The sequence below is a fragment of the Bos grunniens genome, chromosome 8 (genome assembly GCF_055505025.1).
Source record: "Bos grunniens cultivar Pamir isolate PY7600 chromosome 8, Bosgru_T2T1.0, whole genome shotgun sequence".
Lineage (NCBI taxonomy): Eukaryota > Metazoa > Chordata > Mammalia > Artiodactyla > Bovidae > Bos > Bos grunniens.
In genome coordinates this window covers 7190304-7212735 of record NC_141172.1, presented here as the reverse complement: position 1 = coordinate 7212735, position 22432 = coordinate 7190304, and the positions used below count along the sequence as shown (strand labels likewise).

The 22432-nt window shown below is 46.3% G+C and overlaps 1 protein-coding gene across 1 annotated transcript; it reads left to right on the top strand.

The window, feature by feature from the left end:
• Positions 1-5817: 5817 nt before the first annotated feature.
• On the top strand, positions 5818-22115 carry PRSS55 (serine protease 55). Its single transcript, XM_086414751.1, has 5 exons — positions 5818-5872; positions 7156-7348; positions 9193-9443; positions 10974-11116; positions 21772-22115. The coding sequence occupies exons 1-5, from the start codon at positions 5818-5820 to the stop codon at positions 22072-22074; spliced, it is 945 nt and encodes a 314-aa protein (XP_086270877.1). The 3' UTR covers positions 22075-22115.
• The last annotated feature ends 317 nt before the right edge of the window (positions 22116-22432 follow it).

The window sequence follows — 22432 nt, the reverse complement described above, 5'->3', positions numbered from 1 at the left end:
ATAAGATATTAAGAAGAGATGGCAAGAATACACAGAAGAACTATACAAAAAAGATCTTCATGACCCAGATAATTGCGATGGTGTGATCACTCACCTAGAGCCAGACACCCTGGAATGTGAAGTTCAGTGGGCCTTAGAAAGCATCACTACGAACAAAGCTAGTGGAGGTGATGGAATTCCAGTTGAGCTATTCCAAATCCTGAAAGATGATGCTGTGAAAGTGCTGCACTCAATATGCCAGCAAATTTGGAAAACTCAGCAGTGGCCACAGGACTGGAAAAGGTCAGTTTTCATTCTAATCCCAAAGAAAGGCAATGCCAAAGAATGTTCAAACTCCCACACAATTGCACTCATCTCACATGCTAGTAAAGTAATGCTCAAAATTCTCCAAGCCAGGCTTCAGCAATATGTGAACTGTGAACTTCCTGATGTTCAAGCTGGTTTTAGAAAAGGGAGAGGAACCAGAGATCAAATGGCCACCATCTGCTGGATCATGGAAAAAGCAAGAGAGTTCCAGAAAAACATCTATTTCTGCTTTCTTGACTATGCCAAAGCCTTTGACTGTGTGGATCACAATAAACTGTGGAAAATTCTGAAAGAGATGGCAATACCAGACCACCTGACCTGCCTCTTGAGAAATCTGTATGCAGGTCAGGAAGCAACAGTTAGAACGGGACATGGAACAACAGACTGGTTCCAAATAGGAAAAGGAGTACGTCAAGGCTGTATATTGTCACCCTGTTTATTTAACTTATATGCAGAGTACATCATGAGAAACGCTGGACTGGAAGAAACACAAACTGGAATCAAGATTGCCGGGAGAAATATCAATAACCTCAGATATGCAGATGACACCACCCTTATGGCAGAAAGTGAAGAGGAACTCAAAAGCCTCTTGATGAAAGTGAAAGTGGAGAGTGAAAAAGTTGGCTGAAAGCTCAACATTCAGAAAACGAAGATCATGGCATCCGGTCCCACCACTTCATGGGAAATAGATGGGGAAACAGTGGAAACAGTGTCAGACTTTATTTTTCTGGGCTCCAAAATCACTGCAGATGGTGACTGCAGCCATGAAATTAAAAGACGCTTACTCCTTGGAAGGAAAGTTATGACCAAGCTAGATAGCATATTCAAAAGCAGAGACATTACTTTGCCAACAAAGGTTCGTCTAGTCAAAGCTATGGTTTTTCCAGTGGTCATGTATGGATGTGAGAGTTGGACTGTGAAGAAGGCTGAACGCCGAAGAATTGATGCTTTTGAACTGTGGTGCTGGAGAAGACTCTTGAGAGTCCCTTGAACGGCCAGGAGATCCAACCAGTCCATTCTGAAGGAGATCAGCCCTGGGATTTCTTTGGAAGGAATGATGCTAAAGCTGAAACTCCAATACTCTGGCCACCTCATGTGAAAAGTTGACTCATTGGAAAAGACTCTGATGCTGGGAGGGATTGGGGGCAGGAGGAGAAGGGGACGACAGAGGATGAGATGGCTGGATGGCATCACTGACTCGATGGACGTGAGTCTGAGTGAACTCCGGGAGTTGGTGATGGACAGGAAGGCCCTGCGTGCTGCGATTCATGGGGTGGCAAAGAGTCGGACACGACTGAGCGACTGATCTGATCTGACTTAAATATTTATCGAGAAATTATTGGTTAATGATGATAGATCAATAAGTAAAACAAACTTACAGAAAAATAATCACCTCATTAACGCAAACTCAGGTAGGGCTGAAAGGGGCCTATTATGAATAACAAAGGATGGTCTTTTCACCTTTATCACTTTAGAGCTGTTTTAGAAGCCGGGGGAAAAAAATAAAGCAAATACTAAAACAAAGATGTTCCTATTGTTCTGATCACTTAGGAAATTAAAAAGGGTTTAGGAGCTCTGGTCAAAAGTCTGAATAAAGATCAGAACGTGTATTTCTTCTTATATCAAAATATCACAAGTTTCCTTGTTACCTTCGAGGGTCCCCAATTATCTACAAACCTTGCTCCCTCTTTCCTTCTGGTCTCTTCTGTCACCCTGTCCAGGAGACTTCCCTCTCACTCTACTGAAAACAGCCCCTGTGGAACTTCCATGATGGTGCAGTGGCTAAGACTGCACGTTTCCAGTGCAGGGGGCCAGGTTCGATCCCTGGTCAGGGAACGAGATTCCACATGCCTTAACTAAGATCCTGCAAGCTACAACTAAGACCTGATGCAGCCAAGTAAATTAAAAATAAAAATATAAAAACAACACCTGCGATTTTCTCCAACCATACTTCCTACGCCCTCTCCCTGCTTTAATTTTTTCCATAGCACTTATGATCATCTGAGGTAGTCTCTTCTACTAGACTATAACATTCGTGAGAACAAGAGATTTTTTCTTCATGTACTCCAATATCCCAGTTCTTGAGCAATGCTGTTGTAGCAGCCAAAGCGAAGATACACTGTGACCCCAGCTAATCCTCATATTGACTCCGATAGTTGTAATGTCCCCTGTGTAGAGATAAGGGAAACTCTGAGAGGATAGCAGCTTGTCTAAGGCCCTTTAGGGGCTTCCTTGGTGGCTCAGATGGCAAAGAATCTGCCTGCAATGTGGAGGCCTGGGTTCCATCCTTGGGTCGGGAAGATCCCCTGGAGAAGGAAATGGCAACCCACTCCAGTATTCTTACCTGGAGAATCCCATGGACAGAGGAGCCTGGCAGGCTACAGTCCATGGGATCACAGAGTCGGACACAACTGAGCAACTTAAGCACAGCACAAGGCCCTTTAGAGAAGTGTGACATCAGGGACTTTCCTGGTGATCCAGTGGTTAAAAATCCGCCTTTCAAGGCAGGGGATGGAGGTTCAACCCCTAGTCAGGAAACTAAGATCCCACATGCTATGGGTCAAATAAATCCTCTCACCACAACTAGAGAGCTGCCCCCACGTACCACCACTAGAGAAAGTCCTCGAGCAGCAACGAAGAGCCCGCACAGCCACAACAAATAAATAAAAATAAAAATGCAACTTGCACAAGGTTGACTTAAAGCATGAATGCCATCACTATTTTTTTAAAAATATTGATGTGTGATGTTGGAAACAGGATTCGAGGTTAGTCTTTTCATTGGAAAAGACTCTGATGCTGGGAGGGATTGGGGCAGGAGGAGAAGGGGACGACAGAGGATGAGATGGCTGGATGGCATCACTGACTCGATGGACTTGAGTCTGGGTGAACTCCGGGAGTTGGTGATGGACAGGGAGGCCTGGCATGCTGCGATTCATGGGGTCGCAAAGTATCGGACACGACTGAGCGACTGATCTGATCTGACTCTGGAATCCACACAGACCGCTTCTTAAATAATGCAGCATAATATAAGCAGGAGGACACCTTCCAGGAGCAGCCCGTCCCTTCATGAACGTGTGTAGTGTGTGTGCGCAGTCGTGTCCGACTCTTCGTGACCCCATGGACTGTGACCCACTAGACTCCTCTGTCCATGGGGTTCTCCAGGCAAGAATTCTGGAGTGGGTTGCCATTTCCTTCTCCAGGGGATCTTCCTGACCCGGAGATTGAACTCTTGTCTCTTGCATTGGCAGGCAGGTTCTTTACCATTGAGCCACCAGGGAAGCCCTGTGTGAACACAAGAGGAGACCAAATACATCCCCCAAGGCATCTGACCGTTGTCTTTACTGGATGTTGGTGAGGCCTTTGCACCAACTCTGGAGCGGCCACCAGGCAGCCCCTGTCAGCAAGTACCTGCGTTCCTCTTGGGATTTCTACAGATCCCTTACATTCCTAAGTTTCTCTCCATACGCATGGGGCAGGCCATGTTTGCCCAATTCCAGGGGGAAGACATTCTCATCAGAGTCTACAGGAATGGTGGCTTCTGGGGTAGCAGCTGTGCACGGCATCTCTGGCCCCACTGGTCACTCTCTCCACTGACTCAGATGTGGTGGGAGCCATTGGTGTTGTGAAGAAGCTTGGCCAAAAACTGCTGGGCAGAGATTGAGGGTTTCGCAATAGATAGGGCTCAGTTTAGGGCAGGTGTGCCCATCCGGCCTCCCAGCAGAGAGACGGCCATGGTCCTCCAGTCTCCCAGCAGATGGGGGGGCCCAGGCTCCACCTCCCTCCACACCTTCCTCCAGGACCAGAGCAATCAGGAGGCGGGTAGCGGGTACAGGGTTGGGGGTTGCAGAGGGGGAGCTCTGAGTCCAAAAGAAGAGCAGATGGAAGACGCAGAGCCAGACCCAAGCCAGTGACCCAGTGTGCTTTGGGAATCTTTATCCATGTGCCAGGAAACAAAGGCTTAGCCCTCGTTCAAGGCCAAGGTAGACGAGTTAGCACGTGTTATTCAGCACAGGTGGGGAAAGAGCCACATTACAGGCCCCGCCCTCCCTTCAGCATGGACTCCTGGATTCTGTAGAGCAGCTGCTCACAGAGGGCCCTGATCCTGGAGGAGGAGCAAGCCCCATGTCCTGGTATTTCTCCTCCCAGAGTAGCTGGGGCCACAGCCTTGGTGTAGTAAAGAGGTGCCCCACCCAAGGCGTATGATTTCATCTGAAGATTCACAACAACTTTTTTAATGAGTTTTCATTTATTAAAATGTTTCTTCTATTTAATGACAACATGATGATTTTACCTTCTAGTTACAATTTATTTATTTATTTTTGACAAGTGATCATAGTTTATGTGGCACTAGTGGTAAAGAAACTGCCTGCCGATGCAGGAAACATAAGAGACGCGAGTTCAATCCCTGGGTCAGGAAGATCCCCTGGAGAAGGAAATGGCAACCGACTCCAATATTCTTGCCTGGAGAATCCCATGGACAGAAGAGCCCAGCAGGCTATGGTCTATAGCGTCGCAAAGAATCACACACAATTGAAATGACTTAGCACACACGCACACATAATAGTTTATACAGCTTCACAGCAACTTTACTGTCTGAGCATCAGTATTCCTCTTCTTCAGAGAGGAAAACCCAGGGTAGACACAGCAAGTCTAGAAAATGACCAGAGGTCACTTTGGGACCTGAATTAGCACATGATTCACGTCTAAACATCAGGCCTGGCCAGTGGTCAGGAAAGTGCTACTGAGGGTGCCTGGATAGAGTCCATCCAAGTCCGTGTACTGAAAGTGTCAAAAAAAATAAAGTAAGGTCCAGATCATACAGCTGAGCCAATAACATGAGCAAAGGCTTGGGCTGGGCACTTCCACCTGTGAGTCTGACCTTTCCATCCTTGGAAATGGATAGGGGCCTGTCTGGAGGTTTGGGGGCCACATGGAATAAAGCCAGAGAGAGTGGGAAGGGGGACTGCTGCCTGCTGGGCTGAGTGTGGGGCAGGCTGGGGCCTCTGAACCCAGCCCGTGGTCCGTGCTGGTGGCCCAGGTCAAGGAGCCTGAGTGGAGAACTCCGTGGGCACCTGGACTGCCCAGGGTTTGGGCGACACAGACCTCAGGGTCTCCCTGGGCACCTTCCTGAATGACTCCTGTTTCCAAGGGTGCAGCCTGGCAGCCCCTGGTGCAGGCCTTCTGCTCACAGTCACTGTGGAAGGGGAGGCTGCTGAGCCTTAAAAAATGCTGGGTGTGACGGGCCACCCACCAACCCCCTCCAAGGACGCGTGAAGAGAGGGCTGTGCCCACGTCAGGAAGGGAAGCTCAGGCAAGGAGGCATCTAGAATGAGGCTCATCTCAGAAGCAGAGTGGCCAGAAGAGAAGCCCACGTGACTTGGCCTGAGTTCTCTGACCCACTGCCCATTGTGACATCACTGGAGGGGTGGCTCTGACCGGGAGGCCTTGACAGCATCATTTCCCTCAGCCCTGGCCTCCATCACCTCCAGGCCAACTGCCACGCCCTGGGCCATGTTCCTGTGGTCCCTTTTGCTGCTCATGTCCCAGGCCAGGGATGCACACCTTGGTATGTGGACACCTGCCTGGGGGCCTGAATGACTCTGCAAGTGGGGCTGGGTCCCTCCCTTCCATCCTGCCAGGAGCCCAAGGGACAAAGGGACAGCTCTTATTGTTCTTTGGTCCCTCAGTCGTGTCTGACTCTGCGATCCCCTGGACTGTAGCCCACCAGGCTCCTCTGTCCATGGGATTCTCCAGGCAAGAATACTGGAATGGGTTGCCATTTCCTTCTCTAGGGGATCTTCCCTATACAGGGATCAATCCTGAGTCTCCTGCATTTCAGGCAGATTCTTTACCACTGAGCCACCTGGGAAGCCCAAGGAGCAGCTCTCAAATAAGTTAATGGCCACTAAGAGGCCAGCTCACAAGAGCAGTGGCTTCTGATATCCCACACACTCTTCCTGGAAAACACTTCCCTTGCTCCTTGTCTTGTGCCAGCCCCAAGTTGTAGCTTGAGAACTCTTAGTTGTGGTATGTGGGAGCTAGTTTCCCGACCAGGGATTGAACCCCAATCCCCCTGCATTGGGAATGCCTGGGAAATCCCACAAATGCTTTATCTTACAGTTCTGTAGGACTTCCACGTGGGCCTCACTGGTCTAAGATCAGGGTGTCAGCAGGACTGTGTTTCTACTGGAAGCTTTAGAGGGAGTGTATTAACTGGGGTTTTCTGACTTCTGGAGGTCATCAGTATCCCTTGGCTTGTGGCCCCTTCCTTCATCTTCAAAGCCAGTGATATTGTACCTCTCCATGCCTTTCTCCTATAGTCACATCTCTCTCCTGCTGTCCTCCACCACCCTTAGGGGCCAGTGTGACTACAGTGGGCTTACTCAGATTATCCAAGACAATCTCCCCATTTTAAGATCAGATGATTAGCAATTTTCATTCCACCTTCAAAGTCCCCTTTGCTTCATAAGGCAACATATTCACGAGTTCCAAATCATGGTCCATTAGGACATGGACATCTTTTTAGAGGGAGGTATTATTCTGCCAAGCACTACAGGTTGGTCTGGGCAGGTATTCTCTCTGATTTCTCCTGGATGAAAGCAGAAACTAGCACAGTAAAGTGAGTTGCTTATTTGGAAGGGAGACAGAGCCAACACTTTTGACCATGTCCCAGGCTCTGGGAAACAAATGTGAAGCCTCTGTTGGCTTACTTGTGTTTCTAAGGTGCTTCACTGGGCCAGCCTCAGTTTCCCCATCTCTAGAATGGGTATAATGATAGCTACTTATGGCTCTCCTATAGGTATTGACTAAGTGTTGCATCTTTTGCCTTCCTTTCTCTCATTCTACCAGAATGTGGTGAAAGACCCATGTTTGCAAGAGGAGCTCAGTATTCCAGAATCACAGGAGGGATAGAGGCTGGGGTGGGTGAGTTTCCATGGCAGGTGAGTATTCAGGCAAGAAATGAACATTTCTGTGGTGGCGCCATCCTCAACGAGTGGTGGATCATCACGGCGGCTCACTGCTTTTACCCTGAGCAGTTACCGTAAGTACCAAGTTCATCCCATTTCTTCTGACAGTGCGCGCCCCCAGGGCACCCCACACTCAGCCAAGCCTGATTGCTGAGGGGAGTTCTGGAGTTGCTGCATCCCGAATCAGAAATGAATGGCCACCACCTACTGCCTTCCACCCTGGGGATTGGTCTGTCCACCTCTCCTGTGACATTCAAGTCCTTTTAGGTGGAAGTTCTCCAAATTCTGGAGGTCTCGGTTCCTGGGCCATCTGACACCTGACTTCCCTGCCCTGTGTAGAGTTTTCTCTGCATTCCAGGAGACTGGTGGAAAACAGAGGATTTAGTGATTACAAATCATGTTCTAAGAAACCATGTGCATTAACTGATTTAACCATATACACCAACCCCAAGGAAGGCAGAATGAATTGCTCCCTTTTCACTCCTTCGATCTTACAACAACCCTAGGGCAGCTAAAATGAACATCTTTATCTTATAGAGCAGGAAGCTGAAGCCCAGTAAGGCTGGGTGATTCACCCAAGGTACACATCCAGCAGACAAGAAATAGCATTTAAATCCACTTCTAGCACTTGTACTTTTCTGCTCCACCATCTCATGAAAGATTGAAGATACATCGAAAGATGACCTTTAAAAGGTTAATCAAAACCACAGGGCAAGTTTCACCCTGGGGTAACCAAGGAAACTGGCTGCATCTGCTCTCATGGGATGCTTAGGGATTGGAAAATTCCTGGCCATTCTGCCTGGAAGGAGATTCCTGAAGAGTCTTTCTGCTTCATCAGTGGCAGTGCGTCTTGCATGCTAAGTTGCTTCAGTCATATCTCTTTGTGGCCCTAAGGACAGTAGCCGCCAGACTCCTCTGTCCATGGGATTCTCCAGGCAAGAATACTGAAGTGGGTTGCCATGCCCTCCTCCAGGAGGTCATCTCAACCCAGGTATCAAACGTGAGTCTCTTATGTCTCTTGCATTGGCAGGTGAGTTCTTTACCACTAGGCCACCTGGGAAGCCCCATCAATGGCAAGTCTAGATTAAATTCCATTCTTGATTCTTGCATGGGCCTTCTATATATGTGTACAAGAGTTTATTTCTAAGAGATAAGTTGTAGAATCATAGGGCTGTACATCTTCAAGTTTATTAGAAGACACCAAATGATTTTTCAAAGTGGTTGCACCAATTTAAATTTCCCCCAGTGGTATATAAGTGTTAAATTCATCACCGATACTTGCTACTTTTTCAGAACTTTTAATTTTTGCTTTTCTGATGGGTGTGAAAGACTATTATCTTTGTGGTCATAATTTGTATTTTTCTTACTACTGCTACATTGATATTTTCAAGTTGATTGGTATATTTTCTCTCCTATAATGACTGTTCGAGTTTGACAGTTTTTTATGTATAGAATCTCTTTATATATTCTGAATATTTAACTTTGGTCAGTTGTGTATGCTGCAAACAAACAAAATCCGACTCTCTAAATTGCTGGTAGACAGGTTGATATGATAACCCTTTACCTATCTGAGGGCTGGTTTGTGTATGCCAGTGTCGATCTGTGCTAAGTGGTCTTTTGTGGGCTCTTTGGGCAGGTGCTTGAGGGGCAAAGCTAAGTCCTGCCTTTGCCCAGTGAGGCAGGACTGTCTCATTCGGGTCTCTGGGATGATGCTGGAGCACCAAGGCGGCTGGTGGTCCCACACGGGCTGTTTCACCTTCCTTCTCTACCTTTTACAAATGCTCACACCCTCTGAGCAACAGCCCCAGTAGGACAAGTCCAGAAGGCTAGTAGGACCATGTGGGGTTTAAGTCTTAGCCGTAGCAGATTCTGGGCCCCCTGTGACTTTCCTTCCTCTCTGGTTCTCCACCTCCACCAGGCCCACCGATCTGAGAGTCGTGCTGGGAACCAACAGCCTAACCAGCCCATCCCTGGAGATAAAGGGAGTCACAACCATCATTCGTCACAAGGACTTTCAAAGAGTCAGCATGGACAATGACATCGCTCTGCTGATGCTGGACAATCCCATCACGTTCAACGAGCTGAAAGAACCCATCTGCCTGCCCATGCAGCCCGGCCTCTCCCAGTGGCACAATTGCTGGGTGGCAGGATGGGGGCAGGTCAAATCCGGTACGTCACAGCTCAGCATCTCCTGGGTGCAGCCAGGGTAAGAGCCGCATCACTGGCATCTGAGGATGGGCCAGTAAACCTAGAGGAGAAGGCGAAAGAGAGAGCGAGCTGAGGAAGCGGGGGCGGGGAGGGCTTGCCTCAGAGCTAATCCCTGAACACTAGAAACCCAGGGAGGCCTGATCTCAGCCTCTTCCAAGTTACCAAGGAAACAGCCCCCGCAACCCCCGCCAAGGCCCAGCGCTCGGATGCCAGGTGTGGGCCATCCCTGGGTGTGGTCCTCCCTTGCGAGCCAGCGCACAAGCATCCTGTTGGCTTCACTGAATGCAAACCTCCAGCTTGCCAGGGGCTCCCTGCTCTGTCCTCTCTCATCTCCCTGATTCACCCGTGTATGCTTTCCACCTGATTCCTTCAGGCGTTCAAGACACCTGCCCTGGCCTAGACTTTAGATGGTCCTGGAGGGTTGCCCATCCATTCTTAGAAATGAATCTGTTCTTGCTACTTGTCAATACACTGTCACTTGGCCTCTCCTCCTGGAGGAGCTGGACCAGGGTACAAAGGGATCATGAAAGCCCCCACTGAACTGTCCCCAAAGAAAACTCAATAACATAGGTGTGGGAGGGGTGGGAACGGCACAGCACTAGCTCAGGCCTGAACAAGACTACAGGTCCTTGGGGGACGCTTTGCAACAAGTTGGGGTCTGAAACACGGTAGGTATTTCAGGAATTTAGTGACTGGAGGGTAATTGGTGTTAACACTGATTGAGGGCTTCAGACATGACTCAAAATTTAGAAGTGAGGAAGAGGCAGGTGGGTTCCTGCAAAATTAAGAATATGCAATAAGAATAAGACCTTTGAAATCTCCTTGTGGTTAGAATTAATGAGATGGAGACAAATCCAGACAAATTCCTGGAAGCTGGCAGTCCAGGAAGGGCCTTGGCAAACCCCTTGTCCAGCCTGTCAACCACTGACAGAAAACAACAAAATTTTGTAAAGCAATTATCCTTCAATTGAAAAGTCATTAAATTAGAAAACAAAAAAGACTCTCAACCAACCTACCCTACCTTTGTCTGGGGGACCTGAGAGTTTCTCACTGAGAGCGCAAACCCAGTTTCAGTGGCACTGCGTCAGAAGTGCCGTACTCACATAATAGAGGGGCGATAGGCAAACATGGCTTGAAGAGGTGGGATTCTGTAAGAACTGATCAACAGCCAGTTCTAAGAAGTCAAATCGGTGGGGTTGCTGGAGCCAAGGTGGAAGTCTTCCTGGAGGCAGGAATAGGATTTTGAATGGGAGGAATGAAAAATTTAAATAGATGGGGACTTGTTTAGAAGAGCCTGGGCCGGTGGAATGAGTAAATTGCAAGGGATTACTAGAAGGATGTGGAGAATGAGGTTCTGTGAAAATGTGAAAAAAGGGTGGATGGGTGGCTGGTGGGATGCTGGGCAGGATGGCCTGGGGCCCACTCGGTTGCATTAGCAGCACTGGGGCTGGAGTCCAGTGACCATTGTAATGGGCCTTCTCCATGGTTCAGGTCTCAACCAGCCTATGGAAACTGAGCTGCTGAAAGCACCCATGACCATAATGAACTGGGATAAGTGTTTTAAGGAATTTCCCAAACTTACCAAAAACATGCTGTGTGCTGGATATGAGAATGAGAGCTACGATTCTTGCCAGGTAACTTGGGGGTACCTGGGGTGGTACAGTGCAAAGGCACCCTCTGTCCATGGGAAGCAGACAGTAAGAGTTTGGGGAAAGTGCAGGAATCGGGCTTAGTTGTGAGAAGGGGGACCTGGATTCAGGAATACTTAGTGTCAGGTCCTGTGAGTCAGTAAGCAGCAACCCTGAATAAATATTTCTGGCCTTCTCCAGGTAGGGCCTCAAGACTTTTTCCATCTCAGACTTGTTTAAAAAAAAAAAAGGTGAGGAAGATTTGAAATCCATACAAGAAATTCTTTTCCTTCATTAATTTTAGCTACCTCTGTTGAGTGCACTGAGCCCTGAGATCCAAACTTTTTTTCTTTCCTTTTTTTTTTTGTCTGGGTCAGATCTTGGTTGTGACACTTGGGCTTCTCTCTAGTTGTGGCATGCAAGCTCAGTACTCGAGACTCCGGATCTTAGTTACCCAGCCAGGGATGGAACCCACATCCTCTGCATTGGAAGGTGGATTCTCAACCACTGTACCACCAGGGAAGTCCCAGGTTCTAAACCACTGGTGAGACACGGGTTCCTGAGCCCACTGTGTCCTGGGCAGGCAGTTGGGTAAACTACCATAACATATCGGATGATGTATGCAGCTTCCACTGAACAAAAGTCTGGTGCCTTAGTTTCTCTTTAATAAAATGGACACAACATTTAAAAACAGTTTTGATTGGTACTAGAAAAGAAATAGAGGGAAAACCCTCATAAACTAACTTCCTCTGGTTGTAAGGATGGGAGAGATTCATCTTGGGAGTGCTCACTTGAGGAGCCCCCTCAGTCCTGCTCATCAGCTGGGCAGCAGATCTGGTCACTGGTGTGAAACTGTAAGTGTGGATGTTAGATGCTCTACGAGTGACGAAAAGGCTGTCTCGTGCAAAGGCTGTGAGGAAGCAAAGAGTGGACTCCAGCAGCAATGGCATCTCAGAAGGTGCCCCCTCTGTGGTGAACATTGTGGGGACCACAGAGAGAGACGGAACCAGTGTCACACAAGCCTTGTGTTTTTCCCATATCCTGGACAATTTAAAACATTTCAAAACAAAACAAGATAATTGCAACTTCTAGTTCTGGACAAGATGAAGTAGACACCTTTCTCTTGATCCCTCTCTCTAAATACAGCTGAAAGCCCTGGACATTACACTGTGAAACAAAAGTAAAGGCTCTGAAAGGGAGAGAGAAGATGAAATTGGAAACAAATATCCTACTACTTAAGGCATGATACAGCAGTGAATTCCCTGGATTTTCTTTACGCCTCTTACCTCCCAGCCTGGATCACAGTACTTAAGGGCACTGTATTTCCTAGGACTGCTGCTGCTGCTGCTGCTGTAAGTCTCTTCAGTCATGTGCGACTTTGTGCGACCCCATAGACGGCAGCCCACCAGGCTGCCCCGTCCCTGGGATTCTCCAGGCAAGAACACTGGAGTGGGTTGCCATTTCCTTCTCCAATGCATAAAAGTGAAAAGTCAAAGTGAAGTCACTCAGTCATGTCTGACTCTTAGCGACCCCATGGACTACCTGGGGGGAAAAATGCCAATGGTCATAGATACAAACTAACAAAACAAAACAAGAAAAACTTCCTCTCTTTGGAGAAAAAGAAAGGACAATCTAGCAAGGCAGAAACTATTTAACAATAATCCTTCTATTCCAGCAATATACCAGGAAAAACCCCCATAGCACTCCTACCCCAGCAAGCAAGGTCTAGCAGACACCCTCGCCCTCCCCACTTCTGCCCACCATGGTGGTGTCAGAGGAGGCTGAATGGAAAGGCAAGACTTTACTATCTAGTCATAACGAACCATCCTCGGTCCCCCTCAGTGTCCGTGGAAGCCACCTGAGGAACTTGGGCTCCCACCCAGCAGCAGTCACACTCCTGTTCCTTCCCTTAGTGTTGTTGCTGGCCTGAGTGGGGGGTCTTGACTTCTACCCCAAGTTAATGGAAAGGAGTTGGCTTCCCACACTCCAGTTTCATAAGAAGCCTGTTAAAACAGGTGATTCATATGAGAACCAGAATCCCATAACCTAATGCTCAAGACGTTATCTGTAATAGAATAGAGAGTTTCATTAATACACGTGGATTCCATTTATTAAAGCACACAAGATAAGGAAAAATAGAACTAAAAATCTGAGTAAAGAACCTTTTGGGAGGACTTCCCGGGTAGTCCAGCGGCTAAGACTCTGTACTCCCAATGCAGGGAGCCTGGGTTCAGTCCCCGGTCAGGGAACTAGATCCCACATGCCACAACAGCTAAGAGTTTGCGTGCCCAACAAAAGATCCCTCATGGGGCAATTAAGATCTAAGCAAATAAATGTCTAAAAATTAAAAACAAAGCCAAGCAGCTTGCTCTAAAATAGTATTTTTTTTGAAAAATTGAGAACTATGAATTCCTGGAGTAAATTCAATTAAAACATGAAATGAATCATGCACTTAAATATAAAACTATACAAATTTTTTAGGACAAAATAAATCTTTGGGACATAGCGTAACACCAAAACATAACTCATAAGAAGAAAAATTGATCAACTGGACCTCATCAAAATTTGAAAAGACCATATTAAGAGGATGAGGAAGGAACTTCCCTGGCGGTCCAGTGGCTAAGACTCCATGCTCCCAACGCCAGGAGCCTGGGTTCGATCCCTGGTTGGGGAATTAGATCCCACATGCTTCAACTAAGACCCGGTGAAGTCAAATAAAAATAATTTTTAAAAAAGGGAATGAGAGAGGGGATATATATATACCTATAGCTGATTCACTTCATTGTACAGCAGAGACTAACACAACATCGTAAAGCAATTATACTCAAATAATATATATATATAATAAATTAAAATTAAGAGGATGAAATTACAAGCAATTGATTGGGAGGTAGTAGCCAACAAAGGAACTATGCTTAGAAATATAAAGCACTCTCAAACTCAAAAGCAGAAAGACAAACTGTCCAGTGCAAAAATGGGCAAAAGACAAGGACATTTTGTTGATGAGGATATACAGATGGCAAATAAAATAGATGTTCAATGGCATTCGTCATCAAGAAAATGCAAATTGAACTACAATCAGAAAATGCAAATTAAAACTACTACACACCTCAGAATGGTTAAAATTTAAAAAAAAAAATAGTAACACCAGATGCTGACAAGAACGCAGAGAAACTGGATCATGAATACATTGCTGGGGTGGGAGTGGGGGATGGGGTGAGGTTTAAAATAATTTAATCACTCTGAAAACCAATTTTGTAGTTTTTAAAAAACTGAAGGTGTTCTTGCCTTATAACCCAGCAAATGCCATTCCTGGGCATTTACTCCAGAGAAATGAAGGCTTGTGTTCACATAAAAAACCATGCAGGGGTGCTTATAGCAGATCCACTCATCAGAGCCTGAAATTGGAAGCAAACACCCTACAAGACATGGATAACTGAATATGCCGTGGTGCGTCTGTGCCATGCAATACCACTCAGCTGCAACAGAAGCAATCTATCAAACTAGTGACACAGTAATGACATGGATGTGCCCAGAGATTTGTGCTGTGTGCAACAAGCTGACCCCAAAGGTCCCACACGGTGTGACTCCGTTTACGTAACACTCCTGAAACGATAAAACTAAAGAAAGGGAGATGGGTTAGTGGTTGCCAGGATTTAAGGAGAGTTTAGGGCTGGAAGGAAGTGGAAGTGGAGATGGCCTTAAAAGGGCAGCATGGGGGATCCTTTGCTTGATGGACAAGTTCTATATATTGACTGTATCAGTGTTAATACCCCTGATGGTGCTATTGTATTATACATATTTCTGCAAGATGGTCTCATTGGGAGAAACTTGTAAAGGGTATGTCGGATCCCTCTAAATTGTTTCTTTCAACTGCACGTGAATCTACAGTTATACATAAGATAACAAAGAGAAGACAACTCTTCCCAGTTTGCTGTGCTGTGCTATGCTCAGTCATGTCCAATTCTTTTTGACCCCATGGACTATAGTCCACCAGGCTCCTCTGTCCATGGGATTTTCCCAGTAGGAATACTAGAAGAGATTGCCATTTCCTTCTCCAGGGGATCTTCTTGACTCAGGGATCAAACCTGCATCTCTTGCATCTCAGCAACAAGGATTAAAAGAAAATCTTGGATCCTAGCCATGCCACAGACCTAGGGAGCAGCCAGTTCATGTTGCAGTAAGAGATAAAGGATTCCAATAGTAATAGAAAAGGAGGAAAACAACATTTAGTAGAACTGGGAGAAAGTCACAGAGGCTTGAAACAACATCGTGTGTTCAGGGAACTTTCAATATTTCAGAAGCCAGAGGTTACGGGGTGAGTGTGGAGAGGTAAGCAGAGCAAGGTCACCAGGGGTGGGCGGCCATGCGGGGAGACTAGGGGTTGACCCAGGCTTTTGCCCCTGCTGTTCACCCAAGAATATAAGACTCAAGTCCCATCAGTATGCACACCTATCTTTTCAATCTCTTTGATTTATCACCATCCAATATTCAAATGGCCAAAGCCAACAATGGCAACACAAGCGTCAAGATGATGTTTTCTGTGCCTACCATCTGGAGTTTAGGATTTTTTGCTTAAATCCATCCCTTATCAAAATGTACTTTAATGAAAGCTTCTAAAATTAAACTTCTATAACTTGAGTGCTATAAATAAATGTGCTATTATCATTTTAAGCCTTTTTTTTAAAAAAAAAAATCATGATGTGAAAAGTTTTGTTCTCTGTTTAGAAAGCTTTCTATTGCTGATAATCAGCTGACAGTGATCTGGGCAAGGAAAGTTTTCTGAAATTATATAATATTATCATCACTTAAAACCAGATAAGCCAGACAAGAAAATCCCTTCAGTTCAGTTCAGTTCAGTTCAGTCGCTCAGTCGTGTCCGACTCTTTGCGACCCCATGAATCGCAGCACACCAGGCCTCCCTGTTCATCACCAACTCCCGGAGTTCACCCAGACTCACGTCCATCGAGTCAGTGATGCCATCCAGCCATCTCATCCTCTGTCGTCCTCTTCTTCTCCTGCCCCCAATCCCTCCCAGCATCAGAGTCTTTTCCAATGAGTCAGCTCTTTGCATGAGGTGGCCAAAGTACTGGAGTTTCAGCTTCAGCATCATTCCCTCCAAAGAAAATCCCTTAGGGTTTAAAAATAATTGCCCTTAAAAATAAAATCACACTTTTTAACTTGGCAAAGTTGAAAAAAAATGTAATCACATAATGAAGGGAAATTATAATTGGATTATGAAAACATTGAAATATGTCCAAAGTAACAAGCAAGATTATGCTATCCTTAAAATACAAATTAAAATTGAATCAACTGAATTTTGTGGTTTACTTTTCCAGCACGTTTCCTCTTTGTAATCCCCTATTAATTACACTATTTAAAAATATTCAACTTAAAAAAAAATCAGTGAGTGGCACAATGCCGCAAAATATAAAATCAAATAGGTCCCCAGCTAGCTACGCTGTAGTTTTTGTGAAGGACCAGCAGCCGTCTGAGAAACAGGCATCACCGTGCTGCGTAGCTTTCTCGTCCGTCTCCTCAATCCCGGCGGAAATGGCGTCTTACTCATGGCTGGCCAGTGTCTCAAACAGTGCCTGGCATGGAAAATACTCAACAAAAATGTCTGCCAAAGAGATGAACCTTCCTAAGAAGCTGAAAACTGCCTGTAATATAACGGTAATCTTAGCAGAGGGGACATCCAAGAGAGAGACCGTGGTGGACAGTGGTTAAGAGCTGGCAGCCAACTGGGCTGTCAGGCAATGTGGTCACGGGGCTGCCAAGCTGAGTTGGAGGTCAACCTCAGCTATTGGGTTGGCCAAAGAATTTGTTCGGCTTTTCCTATAAGCTATTATGAACGAACCAACCCAAAACTCTCTTTAAAGATCTTTTTTTAAAAAAAAATTTTTTTTTGAGCAGTTTGAGGGTCATAGCAAAATTGAGAGGAAGGTATAGAGATTTTCCATTAACCCCCTGCCCCTCCCCACATGCATCATCTCCCCAGCATCCCCATCAGAGAGGTATCTGTGTTATAACTGATGAACCCACACTGACACATCACAATCACCCAAAGCCCGTGGTTTGTATTAGCATTCATTCTTGGTATTGCCCAGTCTGTGATTAAACATATAATGACATGCACCGCAATGGATGGCACCACACAGAGTATTTTCACCATCCTGGGCTACTTGCCAGGGTGTTATGAGCCCATCATCACCCATGATACTTGCATAAAAGTCTTATTTCACTCCATAGAGCTTTAGACTTTTAGAGCCAGAAAGACATGTAAAAAAAAATGTTTAATTGGATCTGTTTCACAGATGAGAAAACGTGGTTATTGTAATCATCAATCATCCTCTTCACTATCTGAATGGATCCGAAGCCGTGTGATAATTTCACAGCTCTTTCACACGTATTCAATAATTTCATTCTCTCCAACTACCCTGTAAAATGGGTGTGGGAAAGTCTCACTCTCTCTGAGAAAATAGAAATTTCAGAATTTAAGTGATTTGCCTGAGGTAGTGGGGCCAGGCTGGAAGCCAGGTCATGTGCTTCTCGCCCAAAACAGACAGGAGTGATCATGTGATGTAATTAACATGGCAATGAACTTAGGAGGTTCTGTGGTCAGTATGTTTCTAACCAGACCAGTCTCTGGCTTCCAGCGTTAGTCTCGAAACAAAGTTCCTATTAATGTGGACTGTCATTAGTCCTGGGTCCTTGCTGGCTGAAGCCAGATCCTCCTCTGAGATAATCCTTCCTGCCTTTGCTAGAGAAAGAGAAAAAGATTGAAGGCTCTATGCATGAAAGAACATGACTTTACAGATGTCCCTCTGAAATTCCAGCATGCAGAGTACATCATGAGAAATGCTGGGCTGGAAGAAGCACAAGCTGGAATCAAGACTGCCGGGAGAAATATCAATAACCTCAGATATGAAGATGACACCACCCTTATGGCAGAAAGTGAAGAGGAACTAAAAAGCCTCTTGATGAAAGTGAAAGTGGAGAGTGAAAAAGTTGGCTTAAAACTCAACATTCAGAAAACTAAGATCATGGCATCTGGTCCCATCACTTCATGGGAAATAGATGGGGAAACAGTGTTAGACCTTACTTTTTGGGCTCCAAAATCACTGCAAATGGTAATTGCAGCCATGAAATTAAAAGACACTTACTCCTTGGAAGGAAAGTTATGACCAACCTAGATAGCATATGCAAAGAAATAGAGGAAAACAACAGAATGGGAAAGACTAGAGATCTCTTCAAGAAAGTTAGAGATACCAAGAGAAAATTTCATGCAAACATGGGCTTGATAAAGGACAGAAATGGTATGGACCTAACAGAAGCAGAAGATATTAAGAAGAGGTGGCAAGAATACACAGAAGAACTGTACAAAAAAGATCTTCACGACCCAGATAATCACGATGGTGTGATCACTCACCTACAGCCAGACATCCTGGAACGTGAAGTCAAGTGGGCCTTAGAAAGCATCACTATGAACAAAGCTAGTGGAGGTGATGGAATTCCAGTGGAGCTATTTCAAATCCTGAAAGATGATGCTGTGAAAGTGCTGCACTCAATATGCCAACAGATTTTGAAAACTCAGCAGTGGCCACAGGACTGGAAAAGGTCAGTTTTCATTCTAATCCCAAAGAAAGGCAATGCCAAAGAATGTTCAAACTCCCACACAATTGCACTCATCTCACATGCTAGTAAAGTAATGCTCAAAATTCTCCAAGCCAGGCTTCAGCAATATGTGAACTGTGAACTTCCAGAGGTTCAAGCTGGTTTTAGAAAGGGCAGAGGAACCAGAGATCAAATGGCCAACATCTGCTGGATCATGGAAAAAGCAAGAGAGTTCCAGAAAAACATCTATTTCTGCTTTCTTGACTATGCCAAAGCCTTTGACTGTGTGGATCACAATAAACTGTGGAAAATTCTGAAAGAGATGGCAATACGAGACCACCTGACCTGCCTCTTGAGAAATCTGTATGCAGGTCAGGAAGCAACAGTTAAAACTGGACATGGAACAACAGACTGGTTCCAAACAGGAAAGGAGTACGTCAAGGCTGTATATTGTCACCCTGCTTATTTAACTTCTATGCAGAGTACATCATGAGAAACGCTGGGCTGGAAGAAGCACAAGCTGGAATCAAGACTGCTGGGAGAAATATCAATAACCTCAGATATGCAGATGACACCACCCTTATGGCAGAAAGTGAAGAGGAACTCAAAAGCCTCTTGATGAAAGTGAAAGTGGAGAGTGAAAAAGTTGGCTTAAAGCTCAACATTCAGAAAACTAAGATCATGGCATCTGGTCCCATCACTTCATGGAAAATAGATGGGGAAACAGTGGAAACAGTGTCAGACTTTATTTTTTGGGGCTCCAAAATCACTGCAGATGGTGACTGCAGCCATGAAATTAAAAGACGCTTACTCCTTGGAAGGAAAGTTATGTCCAACCTAGATAGCATATTCAAAAGCAGAGACATCACTTTGCCAACAAAGGTCCATCTAGTCAAGGCTATGGTTTTTCCTGTGGTCATGTATGGATGTGAGAGTTGGACTGTGAAGAAAGCTGAGCGCCGGAGAATTGATGCTTTTGAACTGTGATGTTGGAGAAGACTCCTGAGAGTCCCTTGGACTGCAAGGAGATCCAACTAGTCCATTCTAAAGGAGATCAGCCCTGGGTGTTCTTTGGAAGGAATGATGCTAAAGCTGAAACTCCAGTACTTTGGCCACCTCATGCGAAGAGTTGACTCATTGGAAAAGACTCTGATGCTGGGAGGGATTGGGGGCAGGAGGAGAAGGGGATGACAGAGGATGAGATGGCTGGATGGCATCACTGACTCGATGGACGTGAGTCTGAGTGAACTCCGGGAGTTGGTGATGGACAGGGAGGCCTGGCGTGCTGCGATTCATGGGGTCACAAAGAGTCGGACACGACTGAGTGACTGAACTGAACTGAAGAAAGGACTCTCTGCTTCCTAAATACACAAGTAGTATGTGTAATGTGTGCATGGGAAGTCACTTGAGTCACGTCCAACTCTGTGCGACCCTGTGAACTCTAGCCCTCCAGGCTTCTCTGTCCATGGGATTCTCCAGGCAAGAATACTGGAGTGGGTTGCCATGGCCTCCTCCAGGGGATCTTTCCAACCCAGGGACTGAACCCAAGTCTCTTACGTCTCCTGCACTGGCAGGCAGGTTCATTACCACTAAGGCCACCTGGGAGCCCTAGTGGTAAAGGGCCTATATTTGTAATACATGAGGCCAAAATAATAAATACTAACATATTTCTAGGGCATTTACTACGTAGAATTTACCCTATGCCGAGTGATTTATAGATTTTTAAAATTTCACTGCCAGCACTTTTGGGAAATACTTGGTACTATCTCCATTATAACGATGCAGAAACAGGCTTAGAAGTTACGTTTCCAAGCATAGTTCTCTCCCAGCTATGTAAGGAAATAATCAGCATATTAAATAGATCTTTAAATATCATTTATACCATCATAACATGAAGAAAAATGATTAAAAACAGCACTTATGGAAGGAGCTGTTTGAGTGGAAATCCTATTGATTTGGTTCTCGTCCCTTGACCTTGAACTAGAACTCACACAAAGAAAAGCAGGCTGGAACTTCCCTGGGGGTCCAGTGGTTACGACTCAGCACTTCCACTGCAGTAGGCAAGGGCCTTTCACATCACGTCCAGGAAGTGCTTATCCTCTTCCTCCTCGTTAAGAGTTCATATAAGATCTCATTCATTCCAGTCCCGTTTATGATCATGGAATGGGAGGCCATCCCTCTGGTAAGAAAGGAAGATGGTTTGAGTGACTGTAGCCACCAACCCACCACCCTCGCTGGAGGGAAAGAACATGTGCTTGGCATCAAGAAGGTTTGGTTCCAACTTTGGCCCCAACACCACATAACCCTGAGTAAGCCCTTCATCCTTCTTAAGCTTCATTTTCCCTGTATTAATATGGACAAAAGGAAGCCATATCCATGTGCGGGACATGGTGCGGACTGCATACATATTTTCTATATAAATAGATAATTCTCTGAGTCATAGACCCATGTGATTCCACCCTGGAGGAGCCACGCATTCAAAAAAGCTTAGCTCACATGCCCCCTGCAAACACCCACACCACAGGATTAAAAAGAGACATACTTCACCCGCACGCCTCTGGAAGAACATCAAAGGAGACCCAGTTCCTATCCACAGCCCCAACCGCAGCCTGTTTTCCTTCCTTCCCTTCTGTCCAGCGTTTCTGATTTAAGACCCGCAAAACGGGTCCCTACTCGTCCTCAGCCTGGGCGACACATCCTCCGTGTTCCGGATCCCCGTCTCGGTGTCGCACGTGGAATGGAGCTAGTCTCTAGGCCAGCCCTCCCTCTCTGCCTCCCTCCCGAGCCCCGTCCGGTCACCTGCAGACCACAATTCGTGGAGGTGGGCCGAGCAGGGCGCCCGCCCCCACCCCCACCGGCCGCAGCTGTGAAGCCGGGATGGGGGCGGGGGGGGGGGCGGTGGCACTGACTGGCAGTGACTTGATTTCGCTTGGTGGCTCGGAGTTGGGAGGCTCGTGAGCCCTCTTCCATGAGTGAGCCGCGCTGTGCCTCAGACGGACAGCGGAGAGTGGGGCTCACTGCTGATCTGTGTTCTCTGTCCGCAGGGCGACAGCGGGGGGCCTCTAGCCTGTACCCAAGAATCTGGCAAGAAGTGGTACCACGTGGGCATCATCAGCTGGGGAAGGTCCTGTGGCCTGAAGAACACTCCAGGAATATACACCTTGTTAGAAAACTACCACTCCTGGATTAAGAAGGTGACTGAGTTAGAGGGAAGGCCCTTTAGAGCCGAGCAAATGGTAGGGACTTCCAAACAAAAAGCAAAGGTCTCTCGTGCCTCAGAATTCCCGAAGCCAGGCAGCCCCACACTCTGGCTGCTCCTCTGCCTTCTGCCCTATGTGACGTTCTAAGCTATTTTTCTACTAATAATAAAACAGATGCTATTCTTTAATCGAGGAGGACGTGTGAATGTGAGCCACCAGCAGGGGTACTGGCTACAGGTTAGAGGCTAAGGGCTTAGAACTGAGGCTGCGGACAGCAAACCGGAAGTCAGGTGGGCTGGAGAGTTTAGGGACTGGTCTTTGAGTCCCTGTAGTAGTCATGACTCTTTTCATTGCAGATGAGTTACCAAGCTCAAACCATCTAAAGCCAGAGAGTGTTGCTTATAGGTGTATATAACAGAAAAAAAAAACAAAAACAAAATCGAAGAACAAGAGTGTTGCCTTCAGGTTTATGGCTGGACCCAGGAGCTCAGCAGATGTGACTGGG